Here is a 16,953-nt window from a genome sequence, read left to right on the forward strand (position 1 = left end):
TCTATTTTCATCATTGCAAATTAGAACACTTACATAAAAAAACAGATAATAAAGACTTTGGTGATACCACATCCAGGTCATGATCTCTTATAAAACGTTTAATTTTAATTTGAAACCATGAATGTTATCTGATATACAATCTTTAGTAACTGGAAAAAAGAATAAAAAAAAATCACTTGAAGTGAAATTTAGATTGCTAAGAATGCACGCAAAAATAAATACTTGTAACATGTTTACTCAAATTTTTTACCATGAATTCCATAAAGATCATAAATTGGCATAACCTACATATATAGTAGTGCCACCTTACATTTATATATAGTGCTTCAGTATAAAAACTTTTAATGTTTAATAAATAACTAGTAATATTCTCAATATTCTCATTCCACTTCTATAACCCTGTAAGAAAGGTTAGAGACAGGTATAATTATTCTTGCTTCCTAAATAATTTCCATAGTAAATTCACAGAATCAGTGTGGAAAAGAAAATAGTAAATATATACTCAGATATGAAAACTAAATAACTTGCTCGAAACTGCAGAACTGGTAAGAGGCAGAGCCGGGACAATAACCCAATTCTTTGGAGTCTTAGTTCAGGGTTACTTCTTTTTTTACCACACTGTTCAATTTAGATGCTCTGTGTAGCCAAATGGATAATGAGAAGGTGTATGAAATAAAAAAGAAATAAACTATAATCATAAAAATAAATAGTAAACTGTCATGTATAAGAGATATATATGTATTTATATATATATCAAAATCAAACTGACAAATAAATAAAGTATTTTCAAAAATACTAACTGGGGGACTTTCCTGGTGGCGCAGTGGTTAAGAATCCGCCTGCCAGGGACACGGGTTCTCAAGCCCTGGCCTGGGAAGATCCCACATGCTGAGGAGCAACTAAGCCCATGTGCCCCAACTACTGAGCCTGCGCTGTAGAGCCCGTGAGCCACAACTACTGAGCCCGCACACCTAGAGCTTGTGCTTCACAACAAGAGAATGAGAAACCTGCACCCTGCAACGAACAGTAGTCCCTGCCTGCTGCAACTAGAGAAAGCCTGCGCACAACAACGAGGACCCAACGCAGCAAACAAACAAACAAACAAATAAATAAATTAATTTTTAAAAAGCTATGTGCAAACACATTAAAAAAAAAATACTTACTGGATATTCAAGAAGATCTACTGGCTGACGGAAAGGCTCAGAATCTTCACACTGGAATATGAGATTTAACAATTCTTGACACTGTTTCTTCCACGCTTGAATATCATAAGACTGTGCTCTGTTACGTAATCTTCTTCTAGGCTGATGGTCCTAAAATTAAAATGTTTAAATAATATTAATAAAATAATACATATAATAAAATTTTCATTTTTAATCTTGGATAATTAGGTAATATACAGTGATTCAAATTAAAAGAAAACATCATTCACCTAGTTCTGAAAAACATGCATTGTTGTGATGGAAACTGATTTGGAAGTTAATACTTAATCTGTCTTTAAAAATAGTAAGAGTAAAAAAAATGCTTAATACATTTTAATTCATATAAAGCACTTCTGTTAAAACAAAGAACTTAGTACCTTCCTTTTCCGGGTAGAAGTTCCTGGCACATCAGTGTCTTCTTTTTCTTCTTCCTTTGAAGCAAGAATGTATCAGATTCATAAAATACTCTAGGTTTCACTATATTCTATAGTTTTTTAATACTAATTATCTCCTTTACATTTTGGAAAACCCATAGTATATATGATGCTGGAACACTTTATTGACTCATGAAAAAGTCTCCCTCCACCCACCGTTTAAAAAAAATTATAACTATAACAATTCTGAATCATTTTTTAAAAAAAGTTAGCAACAACATTAGGCAAAAATAATTTCCATAACAGTATTTACCTGAAAACTACTGTGTGTAAATTTCTTTTTATATATGGAACATAACCAACGTAGTAATAATCATAATGAAATATTAAATACCTCAGAGTCAGACAAAACTTTCTTCTTCATTGAATTGTAGAGTGGAATTATGTTATAACAAGTCTGATCCCTAAATAACAAAGAAATGTTAGTATACAAGACTGGAGTCATGAGATTTTTGTCCTTTAAACCTGTGAGTAAAACAAGATTTTAAGATAAAACTTGAAGCTGAAGGCTTACTCATCAGTTGACTCCAAAACCCTATGCACACACATCTGCCCCTGCCCCTCCATTCTCTGTGAAGCCTCCACTCTGGCCTATTTCATTACACCAAGCCCAATTCCCATCTCCCAGGTTTTCCTCAGTTCACTACTGTGCCTGGAATGCCTTCCTTCATTCTTCCGTCTACAAGGAATAGCTAGTATACCTCCTGTCTTCTAATTCCTTCTTCCTTTTACTCTTACATGTAGGCATTCCCTAAAATTTTGTCCTTAGCCATCTTCTATACCTTTTGACCAGATAATCTTATATATCTGCAGTTTATCTGTGTTAATGAACTCCAAGTTCCTATAATTTGGTCTGACTCTTCTCCTGAGATTCCTGACACCACCTAAAATTCTGCATGTCTAACAGTAACTGTTGTTTTCCACTCTTTCTCCCTTTTCTTTTTAACTTTCTTTTTTCCAACCCTCCTTACAGTAATGCAGTGCTTTTCACTATTCCTTCCCTTGCCTCTTCCTTGTAAACCCAATCACTGGACAAGTTCTGTGACTCTACCTTCAAAATCTCTTGGCATCTGCCTCTTTCTCACTTCCATAAATTAAGCCTCCATCACCTCTTACTCGGTCAGCTGTAGAAGTCAATCTGCAGTCAGTTTAATATTTTTAAGGCAATTTGCATCATGTTATTCTCATGTTAAAAAATTTTCAACAGTCCCTTGCCTTTTGTCTCCTCCTTATCTGTTAACATTAGACACTGCAGTCAAATTAATATTCTTAAGGCATAGCAAGCACCATGCTATTCTCATGTACAAATATTTTCGATAGCTCCTTGCTCCCTGTGCTCATATTTTTAGTTCCTCAGGTCAGCATTCGAGGCCCTCCACGATATGGTCCAAACTCGAGTTTAGCACACTGTATCCCTATTACTTCTGCTCATGTACTCTCTACTTCACCTGATTTCAGTTACTCGATTCCCTTAACAAATCTTTACCTCCCTCCATCATGCCATTCCTCATCCCTGGAATTGCTTTCATCTAACTTCTGAATCAGTATCTACCTTGTCCAGAACATCTTAACATACTTCTCCCTGTACCTGAAATCCCACCCTTATAACCAGAAGTGACCCTATCACTCATCTAAACATTCATACAAACTCCTTTTACTTTTTCCTTATATTATAGTTAACGGATTTATCTACCCTACAAAACTGTATTTAAGAGGATAATTATGCATTTCTTTCTATCTCCAAGTATCTATTACAACACTTTGTATACATCTATTGCTTGAAATTTGGCCAAATAACTCAATTAAAAAGTACCATTACCAAAATTTCAAGACATACTAGACATCTTGAAAAGTAACACTAGCTAAAAATGGGTCTTAACAAATTGTATACCTCTAAAAAATGCCAGGGATTTACTTTTAGATATATACAATGTAAATGCTTTATTATTTTATTTTAATCTGTTCTTATAAGGCATTTCAAAATAACTATTTGAAACAAATACAATTTCACAGATTATTCCAAATGTAAAAATAACTGTTTCATCTAAATTATTTCACTAAAATATGAATTTACTCTATCATGTGATTCCTATCTCTTTGGAAAAATAGATGTACATAACATATATAAAACACACAAAATTACAGATTAAAAACTTTATAGTTAAGATACTATAAACTTTTACAACCAAGTTATATAAATAGTTTTCTGAGGATAACTAATTTTTATTATCTTGATTATTAATTCTTGATTATCAATTTTACTGAAAAGCAGCAAAAGCTTAGCAATAACAGCCCCGAAACTACTTGGAAGGCAACAGCTTTCTTTAGAGAAATAAGGTCGAGGAAGGGCATAAAGTTTACCTTATGAATTTTCTTTGGTGGTTTTTTTATATTGCAATTACCTACATTCCTTAGCAAAACAAACAAAAACAAACTCACCTAATACCAAGAAAAGGGACCCTATGATTATGCTGAGTAATGAGAATGAAGATGGAGATGTTTAAAAAAAAAAAAAGCCTCAATAATACCTTCATGTAAAAATGAAAGTTGATAACAGGTGAATACTTAAATTATAAAATACCCAATTCTCCTCTTAATGAGAAAAAATTATCCAATATAAATAAACTTAGTATGAATTCAGAGCTGTATTTTGTAGAAAATATACATATGATTCATTCCTCTGGCTTCAATTTAGAAGACTCAATTCATTCTATGAATGCATAAAATCCGTAAGACAAGGAAGTAAAAGTCCTGCTGTCTTAAGCAGCTGTAGTTATCATCACTCTTGGTATGGGATTAATGAATGAGGAAGTAAACTTGACTTTGAAGAAGAAAAACCTTGAAAGTTAAATTCAGTTTCCTGTTGACGTATCTGAATACTTGTTCATAAACGTGATAGGGGCAATACAATGTTAAGGTGAAAGGTTCTCAAATCAAATGGCAGACACTCATTTACTGTGAAAATTAAACAAGTTAACCTCTAAAAGATTCAATTTCCTTAACTGTAAATTCCAGATAATGATCTCTCACACCTGTAAGATTTTTATCTGACTTAGAAGAGCTAATTTAGGTAAAACATTATACGTTCAGTAAAAGCTTGCTATTATTATTATTATCGAACATTGGATTTACAGAAAGATCCACATTTTCTTACTTGAATTGCAGAACACAACTGTAACACAATCTCTTTGACTCTGTAATTATTATCGGCCAGTGAACTAAACTCTGCTTCTTCAGACAGACATACGCTTCCTATTTTGAGTTGAATTATGCTTATAGCACAACACGTGACATGATGTATAATAAAAAATGATTATATTCTATGTTTTGGCATTTTACATTTTAAAGTACTGCCATTAATTATTATAGTATAATTAAGTGTGGAAAAATACTCACTTTATAAAATGTAGAAGAAGATCAGTCACAAATTTAGCAGATTTCACAATAGGGCTTCCAGGCTCATTAAATGTTCGTGTATTATGCTCTATATACCGAACTTCCCACATTAAGGAAGAAACCCGCCTTTAAACAAACAAAATGCGGAAGTCTTATTAATGTCTTTATACTTAGAAATACATACACACATTTTTTTTTTTTTTTTTTTGCACGTTATGCAGGCCTCTCACTGTTGTGGCCTCTCCCACTGTGGAGCACAGGCTCCGGACACGCAGGCTCAGCGGCCATGGCTCACAGGCCCAGCTGTTCCGCAGCATGTGGGATCTTCCTGGACCGGGGCACGAACCCGTGTCTCCTGCACTGGCAGGCAGACTCTCAACCACTGTGCCACCAGGGAAGCCCCATAGACACATTTCTTTTTTTTTTTTTTGCTATACGCGGGCCTCTCACTGGTGTGGCCTCTCCCGTTGCGGAGCACAGGCTCTGGACGCGAAGGCTCAGCGGCCATGGCTCACGGGCCCAGACGCTCCGCGGCACGTGGGATCCTCCCGGACCGGGGCACGAACCCGTGTCCCCTGCATCGGCAGGCGGACTCTCAACCACTGCGCCACCAGGGGAGCCCCATACACACATTTTAAAACCAAGACATTCAGACCTTTTAATTGCAGTCTTAAATCAATTACAAAACTCACACCTTAAAAAGCTGTTTTCAAAAAAATAGAACATCATTTGTGTTGGGAGGGGGAAAGAGTAGCAATGTTATGTACTGGCATAGAAGATGTCTGGATTTGACACATTAGTCTATCAACAGGGCCTTCTTTTAGGGAGAAAGACTATAAGGAGAGTAGCAGGAGGAGGGAAGCAGTGGAGTTTTAGTTTTTGCTTTACATATTCCTTTACATGTATGGTGTCATTTTTTGGTAATAAGCATATCTGCTTTTATTTAAAAAAGGAAACCAAGCAATTTCAATCTAATTCTATTACTGGTAATCAAATGGCATTTAAAAATGAAAAGCTAACTAACAGCTTGCTCATGAGATACAAAAATATAAAAATATGGTGAACATGTTAGTTTACTAAGAAACCTAAAGAAATGAAAATTAATTTTTTTTTTACACTAAATTGACAAGCAGTTGATCCTTGAACAATGGGGGAGTTAGGGGCACTGGCCCTCCTTGAAGTCTAAAATCCGAATACAACTTTAGAGTTGGCTCTCCATATCCGAGGTTCCGCATCCATGGATTTAATCAACCATGGATCATGTAGTACTACAGGTACGTATTTATTGAAAAAAAAATCCGTGTATAAGTGGACCCGTGCAGTTCAAACCCATGCTGTTCAAGAAGCAACTGTATTAAAATTTTGGTGTTTTATTATTTTATTTCAGTAACTAAAGAAAAATCCAAAGACAGATTCTAGAATATCATCCAACTTAAAATGATAAGGAAGAAAATACTCAGGAAATGTTACTGATTTGTGAACAGAAAACAATTATATGGAATTTTAAAAGAATTATATATAATTGTGGATACAGAAGCATACAGAAAAGCTTCTGTGCATTTCCAATAGCATTTACAAGGCTCATTCTAATAAAAGAATCACAGGCCATTTTCAGAGTACCCTATAGAAGCTGTGTGTAAGATAAGGCATGAGGATTTAATATCAGTAGGGCAAACTGACAGTGGTTTAAGACTGAACTAGAAGTATCAAAGAGGAAAACTACAAACTATAAGAAGTCTGAAGCCAATGAGTAGAGGAGAAGCAAAAAAAGCTCGCAACAGTGAAATAGCACATGAAGGCATCATTATTATGAAATAACGTAACTCAGATCTACAACTACATTAGTTAAAAATCAAGCAGTTTCTAATTTATGTAAGGACTCTGTTCCAAAAGATTTTTTTCCTAAGTTGGTTAAGTTAGCTAAGCTAGGCTAATGCCAAAAAGCCTAATTAAGCTGTAATGTATATTGAAATACAGTACACCTTAGCAATTCTCATGTGGAGCAGTATTTCTATGAGAAAGTATATTTTCAACAATGGTGAGAGATGGCAGAAGTTCATCTATCTAGATGTAGTCCAACTACTAGTGTGTAGAAAAAAATTCTTTTTCTCCCTTTTATCCTCCCACGTCTTGTTCCATCTCTGAAGCACGGGGTGTAACTCCTAAGGTTTAACAACTTAGGGGCTTAGAGAGAAATAAGGATATAGTTAAGAATTTCTTCTCCATTTCCTGTCTTAAACCTTTAACGTGTAATGTTGAAAAGGATTTACTTAAAGAAGTGTGCTTTGAGAGGAAGATGGCTGGGAGGCACATATCACAGGTGATTTCCTCCTCATCTCAATGCTTTTGACAAATATTAATGAAGCAGCAGCAGAAATACCTAACGAGATCAGAACGTAAAGTCCAATGCCTTAGTTTTCTTTATTCCAAGTGTTTCTCGGTGAAGTGACTCTGCCCAGCAGGAGACATTTGGCAATGTCTAGAGACATTTTTGGTTTTTACAACTAGGGACTGCTATTGGCACTTAAGGGTAGAGACAAAGGACAGCCCCTCATAATGAAGAATTTTCCAGCTCTAAATGTCAGTAATGCTTTTGTTGAGAAACCCTACCCTAGTCCGTAAGGAATAACAAATGGGTGTTTTCAGTGCCAGGTACACACAGTATCAAATTAGAATTATAATTTAAGTATTAAAAAGAACTAAAGGCACATTTTACACAGAAAAATATGAATACAAAATATGATTAAAAACTTCCCTAAGGGGCTTCCCTTGTGGCGCAGTGGTTGAGAGTCTGCCTGCGATGCAGGGGACACGGGTTCGTGTCCCAGTCCGGGAAGGTCCCACATGCCGTGGAGCGGCTGGGCCCGTGAGCCATGGCCGCTGAGCCTGCGCGTCCGGAGCCTGTGCTCCGCAACGGGAGAGGCCACAACAGTGCGAGGCCCGCGTACCGCAAAAAAACAAAAACAAAAAAAACCTTCCCTAAGTTAAAATAAATAGTAAAGAACTGCAGTACCATAAAACTGGTCACAAAAATAAAGTTTTAATGCAATTATTATTTATGTTAAAATGTTGTTGGCCTGCTAATAAGCAAAAGTCGTAAGAAATGTGAAAGCTAAAAGTCTGATTTCATTATGTGAAAACAATGGACTTAACCTCACTTTTTTTTTTTTTTTGCATTACGCGGGCCTCTCACTGCTGTGGCCTCTCCCGTTGCGGAGCACAGGCTCCGGACGCGCAGGCTCAGCGGCCATGGCTCACGGGCCAAGCCACTCCGCGGCATGTGGGATCCTCCCAGACCGGGGCACAAACCCGTGTCCCCTGCATCGGCAGGCGGACCCTCAACCACTGCGCCACCAGGGAAGCCCTTAACCTCACTTTTTGAAAAGACATTTTAGGCAATAAACCTACAAAGCCTGCCCAACAGTAGAACTCAATGTTTACCAAAATTGTTAACCAGCATATGCAAATTAACTGCAATTACAGCTTTTTAAAACTCTAGTTATATTTCAAACTAAGCTACAACTATAAAAAGTACCCCAAATTTTCCTAATCTCATTTTTCAGAAGTATTCATAAGCTAAATAAATAAGAGAACACACAATTTTTAATATTATTCTATGAAAAAATCCATGAACAAATATTTCAATGGGATATCTAGGAGAAAATAAAATATGTTGGATTGTTTCATAAAATACAATACAAAGACAGTGACCATCAATTCATATTTGTTTCTAAGTGTGGTCTATAGACCAGCAGCACCAGCATCACTGGGAACTTGTTAGAAACGCAATCTCAGGTCCTACTCTAAACCTACTACCAGATCCTACATTTTAACAAGATCCCCAAGGTGATATGCATGCACATTGAAGTTTGAGAAACACGGCTAGAGAGGATCAGTAAAATGGTGAAAGAATCACTTAGCTTTCTTTTGGTAGTAGCTACAGCAAATGGTTCTAACCTGTAAAACCTGTTTTCCAGTCTTTGTTTAATTGTACTTAAATCCGTTGGATATGCCACTACAGTGCAATACATGGGATAGGCTTGCAGATCCACAGGAGCCACAAATGCTGAAGCAATATCTAAGATAAACAAACAAATACATTTATAAATTTATTTTTGTATTACTTAAAATACTTCAAAATTCTGCTTGAATTAAGCCTTAAGTTCTAATCCACATAACCATTAGTCTACCACTATCTTCTAATAGAAAATACAGTTTAGCTAACACATAGTCTCACTTTTTATTATGTCTACATTTATACTGCAAGATTCTAGGTGTATTTATTTATGGATTCCTTAGAAGAAAAGAGATGACAGACAATATATAAAACTGACTTATTAAAGAACATCTACATGTATTTCTAAAATTAAAACCAGGCCTTTCCTGAATCTATGTTATGTGTTTGACAGTAATTGTTTTGACATAATTACTAAAATTACCTAAGATAGTATCTGAGACAATAATTAAGTGTTGCCCATATTTTAAAAGACTTCAGATGAAAATATCATCCAACATGTGTCTCCAATATCTTCAGCTCTTATTCATGTTAATTTCTCCCTTAGACTCTTTAAAGCTCATTCCTTACTGGAAGTCTAGGTTAATACAAACCACCACACTAGTTTAGAGTTATTTTGGGCACCAAAAGTTCAGATAATCATGCTTTGTGGTCATTGTTCTTTTTCTTTTTCTTTTAAATAGAGCAAAGCAGTTCATATACCCTATCCCTTCCCCTTACAAATATTCTATTGTGTATACGTGTATCAAGTTAAGAGGAAAACTGGTACAGCTACCCATATAATTCAGCTTTCAGCCCTCCTCTTTCAAGTCACATCATGTCAGCTTGAGTATGTCAAGGATTTTAAAATTAGGTTCTGGAGGATCTAGGTTTTTCAACGGTACCCCTGGTGTTTCTGGGGTCCCTCACTCTGAAATTCAGCTAGAGCAACCTCATTGTTATAACTGTTTTAGATATTTAAGCCCTGCATAAAATCGCATTGAAAAAAAAATACCACTTAAAAATGTTTGAAAACAATGACATGATATTATGGAAAAAAGTTTTGCTTGAATAATAGTATTTTTCCTTTCCTTTGCTTTCTGGCAACATCTTCTATCTATATTCATGTGTTATTATTATTTACCTAGTGTCATCAACTGGTTTATTCCTGTAACAATTCTTTCACATTCTTCATCCCTGGGATTGGAACCCCATTCACCATCAAGAGGCTTATAGATCAATGATCTGCATTCAACATCAGTTAAAGGAACACTGGTACCTAGTTCTTCAGGAAATACAGCTGAAATAGAAAGAAAGAAGATTTAGTGAAAATATGTGGTAATTTATTAATATTTAGGTTACCTTTAGAAATCAGAGTTAATATTGTTATAAAATTAAAGTATAATTTTGTAAATGGTAAGTATATTCTTTATTTTCATTAAAGGAAAGTATGTTTCAAGGGTCAATAAAATTTATTCTTTAAAACATTAATTTCATAATTCTCTAGATGAGCATATAATTACTTCTCCAAAATTATACCTGACAACTTGCTCTATTATCAGTTACAGGTGAAGGAGAAAGTATTCCTATAAAATGATGCAAATTTAAAAGTTTTCTGAATCATTTCATAATGTATAATCTCCATGTTTACTTTGATAAAACACACCGGTGAAACTGAGCAAAAGTGGTATTCTTTCAGAAATGCTTCAATCAAAGGCTCAGTTTTTTAAAATGTGGGCACAGAGAGAATTATGAACACTGACAGATGATTCTTATGCTTTTTGCTCTTAAATGATGAAGGTATGCTTTCTGCATGCCTGAATCTTTAACAGAATCATTAGGGGGTGGTAGTGACGTAAAATCTACAAATCTGCCAAGCAATTTTTTCTTTGAACTAGACTTCATGAGAGAAACATTTCGAAATATGCTGCTATTAGTTTACAAAATTTCTCCTCCTCCCAAAATGTAACTAAACTCTATGAGGGCCTATGTACGTGTATCCAAATAGAACAAAAACAAAAATCACCCCCTCCACATAGCAATATATTCAGGTAGGAGACAAGTAGTATATTACTGTCACTAATTCATTTCAAGAAATACCCCAGGCATTACAACATCGATTAGCTTCATTTCTCTCATATTCACAATAGTCTGATGTGACTTCAAATTCAAACCTTCACAAAGGAAATAAAACCAGAAGATAAGCCATGTAACACATTTACAAGTTGATTAAGATATTTTAAACAGCTCTAATTTAGCAATGAGATGAAAAAGACATTATTGGTATTGGTATCTCAAAGTGATAATTTCTAGAAAGTACTAGTTTTGAACAAAATCAGCATGACCATTTTCTCATTTCTAAGACTTACCAGATTGGGTTTACTTTTCCCACATTGTCTTTTCTCTGCTTTTTTAGAATACAATAACTAGTGAGGAACTCCATTTATAAATGATTATTTCTACTATGTTACAAGTCAGGCTTTTTTTTCTTTTTGTTTTTTAAAATCTTTATTCTTACATGATAGTAAAAGTAACATACTATTAAAAAAAATCAAACAATACAGAATAATGTAAAAGATAATTTGTGGAAGTCCTCATATCTCCACCCTTTATAAATGATCATTATTAATAATCTGGTATATATCCTTTTAAACCTTTTTAGGCATATACAATTGTGTGTGTTGTATTTTTTTAAAACTGAAACAAACATGGACGATGAAATAGAAAGAAAATGCAATCTCCGGGCTTCAGCCACATTGGTCTTTTCTCAGTTCCAGGAAGATGTCATACTCACTGCCTAAGGCTAACTCCCAAATCCTAAGGCAATGCATCAGGCCATATGCAAGATGATGGTTATTATTATTAATTATAATTACCTACTCATTGAGCCCTTACATGTGTCAGGCTCTATAATAAGCACTTTACACATATGATATCATTTAATTCTAATAGCAGCCCTATAAGGAAAGTATTAGTCTACATAGTTTCAAAAGCTGAATCCTAAGAATCCGGAGTTTTGAGATTTAAAGGAACTTGTCAAGATGACATAGATAAAAGACAGCATAGCTAGGATAGGAATCTAAGTCTTACTCAAAAGCCTGAACTCTCAGTATTACACTGTATTCTATGTATTCTGCTGGAGTTACAAAAATATCTTTGATCCCAAGTGCTCATCTTCTAGAGCAGCGGTCCCCAAACTTTTCGGCACCAGGGACCAGTTTCATAGAAGACAATTTTTCCATGGATGGGAGGTGGGGGTTATGGGTTGGGGGTGGGACTGGGATATGGCTCAGGTGGTGATGCGAGCGATGGGGAGCGGCAGATGAAGCTTCGGTCCTCGCCCGCCGCTCACCTCCTCCTGTGCGGCCCGGTTCCTAACAGGCCGCAGACCAGTAGCGGTCTGCTGCCCGGGGGTTGGGGACCCCTGTTCTAGAGTGAATAATAATTAGCAAATTAGTATCATATTTTGCTGTAATTAATTTCAGCCTTCTCTGTTAAACTACAAATTCCAAGTGGGCAAGGATTATGTCTAATTTTTTCACTGTTATGCCTCCCCTACCTCCAGGGTCAATAATTGGTGTGTAATAAATATCTGTGGAATGAATATTTTCTACTTGGTCTTCATTAAGAACTCTTTGTAGTTGCAAGTTAGCAAATCAGATTTTTAGTTAAGAAATTAATTCCATAATACAGACGCAAAAAGCTTAATATACACTTACCATTGTTAGGTATAAGCTCCATATCCCAAGGACTCATCTTTTCTGTATCTCCATTGTCCCAGCTTAAAGGAAGGAAAACCTTTATATTAAAAAATCTAAACACTGCATTGCAATTTTAATAAAATCACATTGTAAAAATAATTACTTCACCCAGTGTTTAAAAGTAGTATCTTTATCATTTTATTAACAGACGGGGAAAACATTCAAAACAAGTTAGGCTGAACAAAAATATAATACTTCCTTACCAAACATTATAACACTGAAACAAACTATCAGGGTACTCAGGCTGAAGAGGTTCCTGGCTTTCAATTGTTCCAAACCACCAGGCATCATCTATGACTGATCTGAAACGGTCACCTGGACAAGAATAAAAGCCATCTCATTACTCTGAAATGAAACACTGCTGTTGTTACTCCTCTTTCCTTTAAGATACTTAAATTGCCTGTATGATTTTAAAAGACCTATGAAAAATGACCTACACACTCCAAAATAAATAAGTAAATAAATAAAATCAGCAATACTGAGGGAATAAGTTATTTAATAAGCACACCTGAAGTGTGACTGACTTTTCAGCAACATTTTTTACATTTTATTATGGTAAAAGAAATTCACTCTTATCTTAAACATTTTTACCAATCTAGCACATCATTAGGACTACGCACAAATTTTTCATTCAAATAAAAACACAGATAACTTCTTCCCCAAAAATATTTATAGTCTATCTTTAATTTCTTACTTTCTGTAGGGAAGTTCCTCTAACCAACAACTAAGAGTCCAGCCTAAAAACAAACCAAACAACAACAATCCAACCTTCTTTCCTTTGACTCAATCACCCTTAAGTTACTAACACTCATCTATATACTCACTTTCCCTTTCCTATAGAAACAAATAAAAAAGAAACAAAAACAACTAATCTTTGTAATAGTTTTGATCCAAGATTGGTTGAATCTGTGGAGGCAGAACCCATGGATCCAGAGGGCCAACTATATAGCATAAAATGAATTTAAAAAAAGAAAAGAAATTTAATGACACAAAAGAAAGCTGGAGTCAGGCTAAATTAACAGAACACAATTGCATGTTGCTGAGTTATATATATGTGTATATATATACTCTGAGTGGGTACACACTGGGATCAAATTTAGATTCAAATTCAAGCATTCTAACAGCCAATGTTAAGAGGGAAACATGATCTATTACTAGACTAAGAGTCTCTAATTGCTCCTCAGATGCGTATTAGTGACACTACCCTTAGTGAGAAGCTAATATATAATTTAATAAACAGCATTATTGACACCTCCGACACCTTACAGTAAACATAATAATGAGTTTCACAAAGCTATTTCTTACAATCCCATTGTACCTAGACTGATGACAGTATGCTAAAGAGGAGGAACTGGATAATGTGTGCCTGACCACAATGAGCGATACTGCAGGCTAATGACAATAAAGTTAAGCAAGGAACAGTCTAACAGAGAAAGCCTTAAACATACCTGAGGACAAGCTGAAGTAATTATTATTGATGTAATTTTAAATGGCAGTTGGTAGATACATGTAAATATCTTCAGAAATAGAAGACTAACTAGTATTAACTTTAGAAGAAACAGTAATCTATAAATTTAGGGGAGAAAAATGATAAGATCCAAATGAGAACATTCTGATGTACATCCATTTGAAATATCTCTCTGATTTGTCCAATACTTGCCGTATTTCTTTGCTTAGGTTGTCAATGCATTTCTAGAATGTTCCCCTGGACTCTGACTGCTAATATTTGTTCCGCCAATTTATTGGCGGATGCGTGTCCTCAAAAATAAGAGATGAAATTGATCTTATCAACTAACACATGTAAATAATTTAAAAAATCATATGTACCAAGGGCTTACATCTAAAAGCAGGAACTTTTAACTCTTTCTTCTTGTATTTACTTACGGTTTTCTAAATATGAGTATATAGCTATTTCTTCACTCTTCAATTTTAGACATTAAGTATTGGTCTCTCTCCATATAACTGTATATAAAAGGGTATGTGCATTTTATTTAATCCATATTCAGTTTTCCTGTCATGACTACACTGTATAAATATTGTTTGCTAATGAGCCAAATAGCACACAATTCCTTTCCTATATAATTTTGTATAATTGCTTCATTTTCTTATGGTTGGTTTTCTCTGAGTTTATGATTATGTCTTCCCACATTCTCTAATAGCTCAAACTATAAAACACTCTTCAATATATAATTTCCCACAAAGTTAAACATCTTATACAATTTATCTGTTTCACTTTTTTTCCCTGATGATTTCACTCTTAGAGGACAATGTTTTCTGGACTGTTCGTTTTACAGACTTGCTAAACAGATGCTATCCTGAGACTTCTGTTGACTGTTATTTGGGAATTCCTTTTAGTGCTTTCCTGTTCTGAATTTCCTGTCTCCTGCAGAGATTCCGTGTCTTTTTCTTTACTCCCTTATTTGATGGAACACATCTTTCAAAGCTTCCAGAGAAACGGGTACATGGGATGTAAATTTTTTTCTGTAACTTGCATGTCCCTAATTTTAATGACTTGCATTTCCATAATTTTTCTTTTTACAGCACACATGTAAATTTCTACGTTTACCAAGACCAAACAAGAGACAACAAATCACCACACAAAGGCCTTCCAATGGCACTGGTAGAGGGATGAAATGCCACGTCAACTGATGTGCTTTTTCAAACCAAATAAGCCATATAGGCACCAGAGTCTACTCCAAGATGACAGAGTGGCTCTGTCTGAAATTTTTAAAAGGAATACTCTAGAAAATAGCACATCCATCTGTACATAAATTAATGCACCTTAAATGCCTGGAGACTTCTAAGGATTTTAGAAGTTTTTTTTGAGTCTTGATTACAATATTAGCTTTAATTTTAACAAAGTTAACCAATAAAAGAAAAATGTCAGTTCAGTTTTAGTCCCAGTCCAAATTATTAAACATTTTGAACTGGAAGACTGCTTTTGCTTCAAGTTTGAATTCTGTCACTAATTACTTTGGATAAAAATTTAATTCAGCACATAAAACAGCAGAAGGAATAGCTATAAATAATTTTATACATAGTTAAGAAATACAAGAGAGAAAATGTCTGGAATTTCAGCATCACCTAAATTAAAAGTATTTTCATTCTTAAAAATAAATAAATAAATTCCTGACACAATATCTTACTTTCTTATTAACATTCCTACAAATGGCAAGATTTCTGATTATCTTTACCTAAATTATGAAAAATAGTAAGTTACTTATTAGATAAAGCAAACATTACAGCTTCTAAATAAATTACCCACCTATATTCCACCGCCTGTATTTTGCATCGTCAAATTGTTGTCTCAAGACTAGGAAATCTATAACATCAGGCATATCATGGTACCTAAGTACAAACAGAAACAAACTGATTAGGTCATATACTTACAAATATCTAAAAGGCGTTCAAATTTATCTGGATCTTGAAAAATAATCTACAATACTAAGAAACTATTGCCTCTTTCAACAGTCCTTACTTCATGGTAAATGATCCACCGGTCAGTTTACCAGTATCAGGATCCAGGAAAGCAAGTTTAAGGCAGCAAAGGGTAGGCAATCCCACTTCATACTTTATACCAACTATTTTCATCAGTTCTTGTTCCTGAGGAAGATACAGAAAATAAGAAACCATCTTCACAAAATAAACTGCTAAACATAATAAAAAAAGTTATCCATTTTAATATTGATCTAGGTGATTACTCTGTATGTATATGTAAAAATCCATTGAGCTGTGTACTTATCGGTGTACTTTATAGTATGCAAGTTATATCTCAATTTTAAAAAGAGAAAACAAAAGAAAGAAAAAAAAGAAAGAAAAAGGAAAACTTTATTGAAATAAGAGTTTTCTAACACAGTTCCAAGGACATGGAAATAATTTTAAACTACTGCTGATAAACCTAGAAATACTTCGAAATTTACAAAGATGAAGTTTGCCTTAGATGTTAATATTGTCCAGTTCTCACCATAATTACATTTTATTCCCAACTTATAAACTACTGGAATATATAAATTCAATCTTATGTTTCTTTAGAAATTAAACACCTTCTACTCCCCAGATTGTTTCAATTAGAAAAGGTATCTTCATGATACAGTTTCTTATAGTGAAAATAGTAACCCTCAATACAATTTCCTCTATAATCACATCTTTCCGGACTATTAAATTAT

The 16,953-nt window shown here is 34.6% G+C and overlaps 1 protein-coding gene across 3 annotated transcripts in view; it reads right to left on the reverse strand.

The window, feature by feature from the left end:
• Positions 1-16,953, reverse strand: part of PHIP (pleckstrin homology domain interacting protein) — a 125,553-nt gene that overhangs the window by 14,804 nt on the left and 93,796 nt on the right. For all 3 annotated transcript variants that reach the window (XM_060115399.1, XM_060115400.1, XM_060115397.1), the window contains exons 26-35: positions 16,266-16,390; positions 16,053-16,135; positions 12,991-13,102; positions 12,746-12,807; positions 10,171-10,326; positions 8,990-9,110; positions 5,033-5,158; positions 1,971-2,040; positions 1,580-1,633; positions 1,164-1,313 (exon numbers count right to left, since the gene is read on the reverse strand). In XM_060115399.1, the coding sequence (XP_059971382.1) occupies positions 1,164-1,313; positions 1,580-1,633; positions 1,971-2,040; positions 5,033-5,158; positions 8,990-9,110; positions 10,171-10,326; positions 12,746-12,807; positions 12,991-13,102; positions 16,053-16,135; positions 16,266-16,390 (1,059 nt within the window). The remainder of the gene's footprint in view (positions 1-1,163; positions 1,314-1,579; positions 1,634-1,970; positions 2,041-5,032; positions 5,159-8,989; positions 9,111-10,170; positions 10,327-12,745; positions 12,808-12,990; positions 13,103-16,052; positions 16,136-16,265; positions 16,391-16,953) is intronic.

The sequence above is a fragment of the Mesoplodon densirostris genome, chromosome 12, assembly GCF_025265405.1.
Source record: "Mesoplodon densirostris isolate mMesDen1 chromosome 12, mMesDen1 primary haplotype, whole genome shotgun sequence".
NCBI lineage: Eukaryota > Metazoa > Chordata > Mammalia > Artiodactyla > Ziphiidae > Mesoplodon > Mesoplodon densirostris.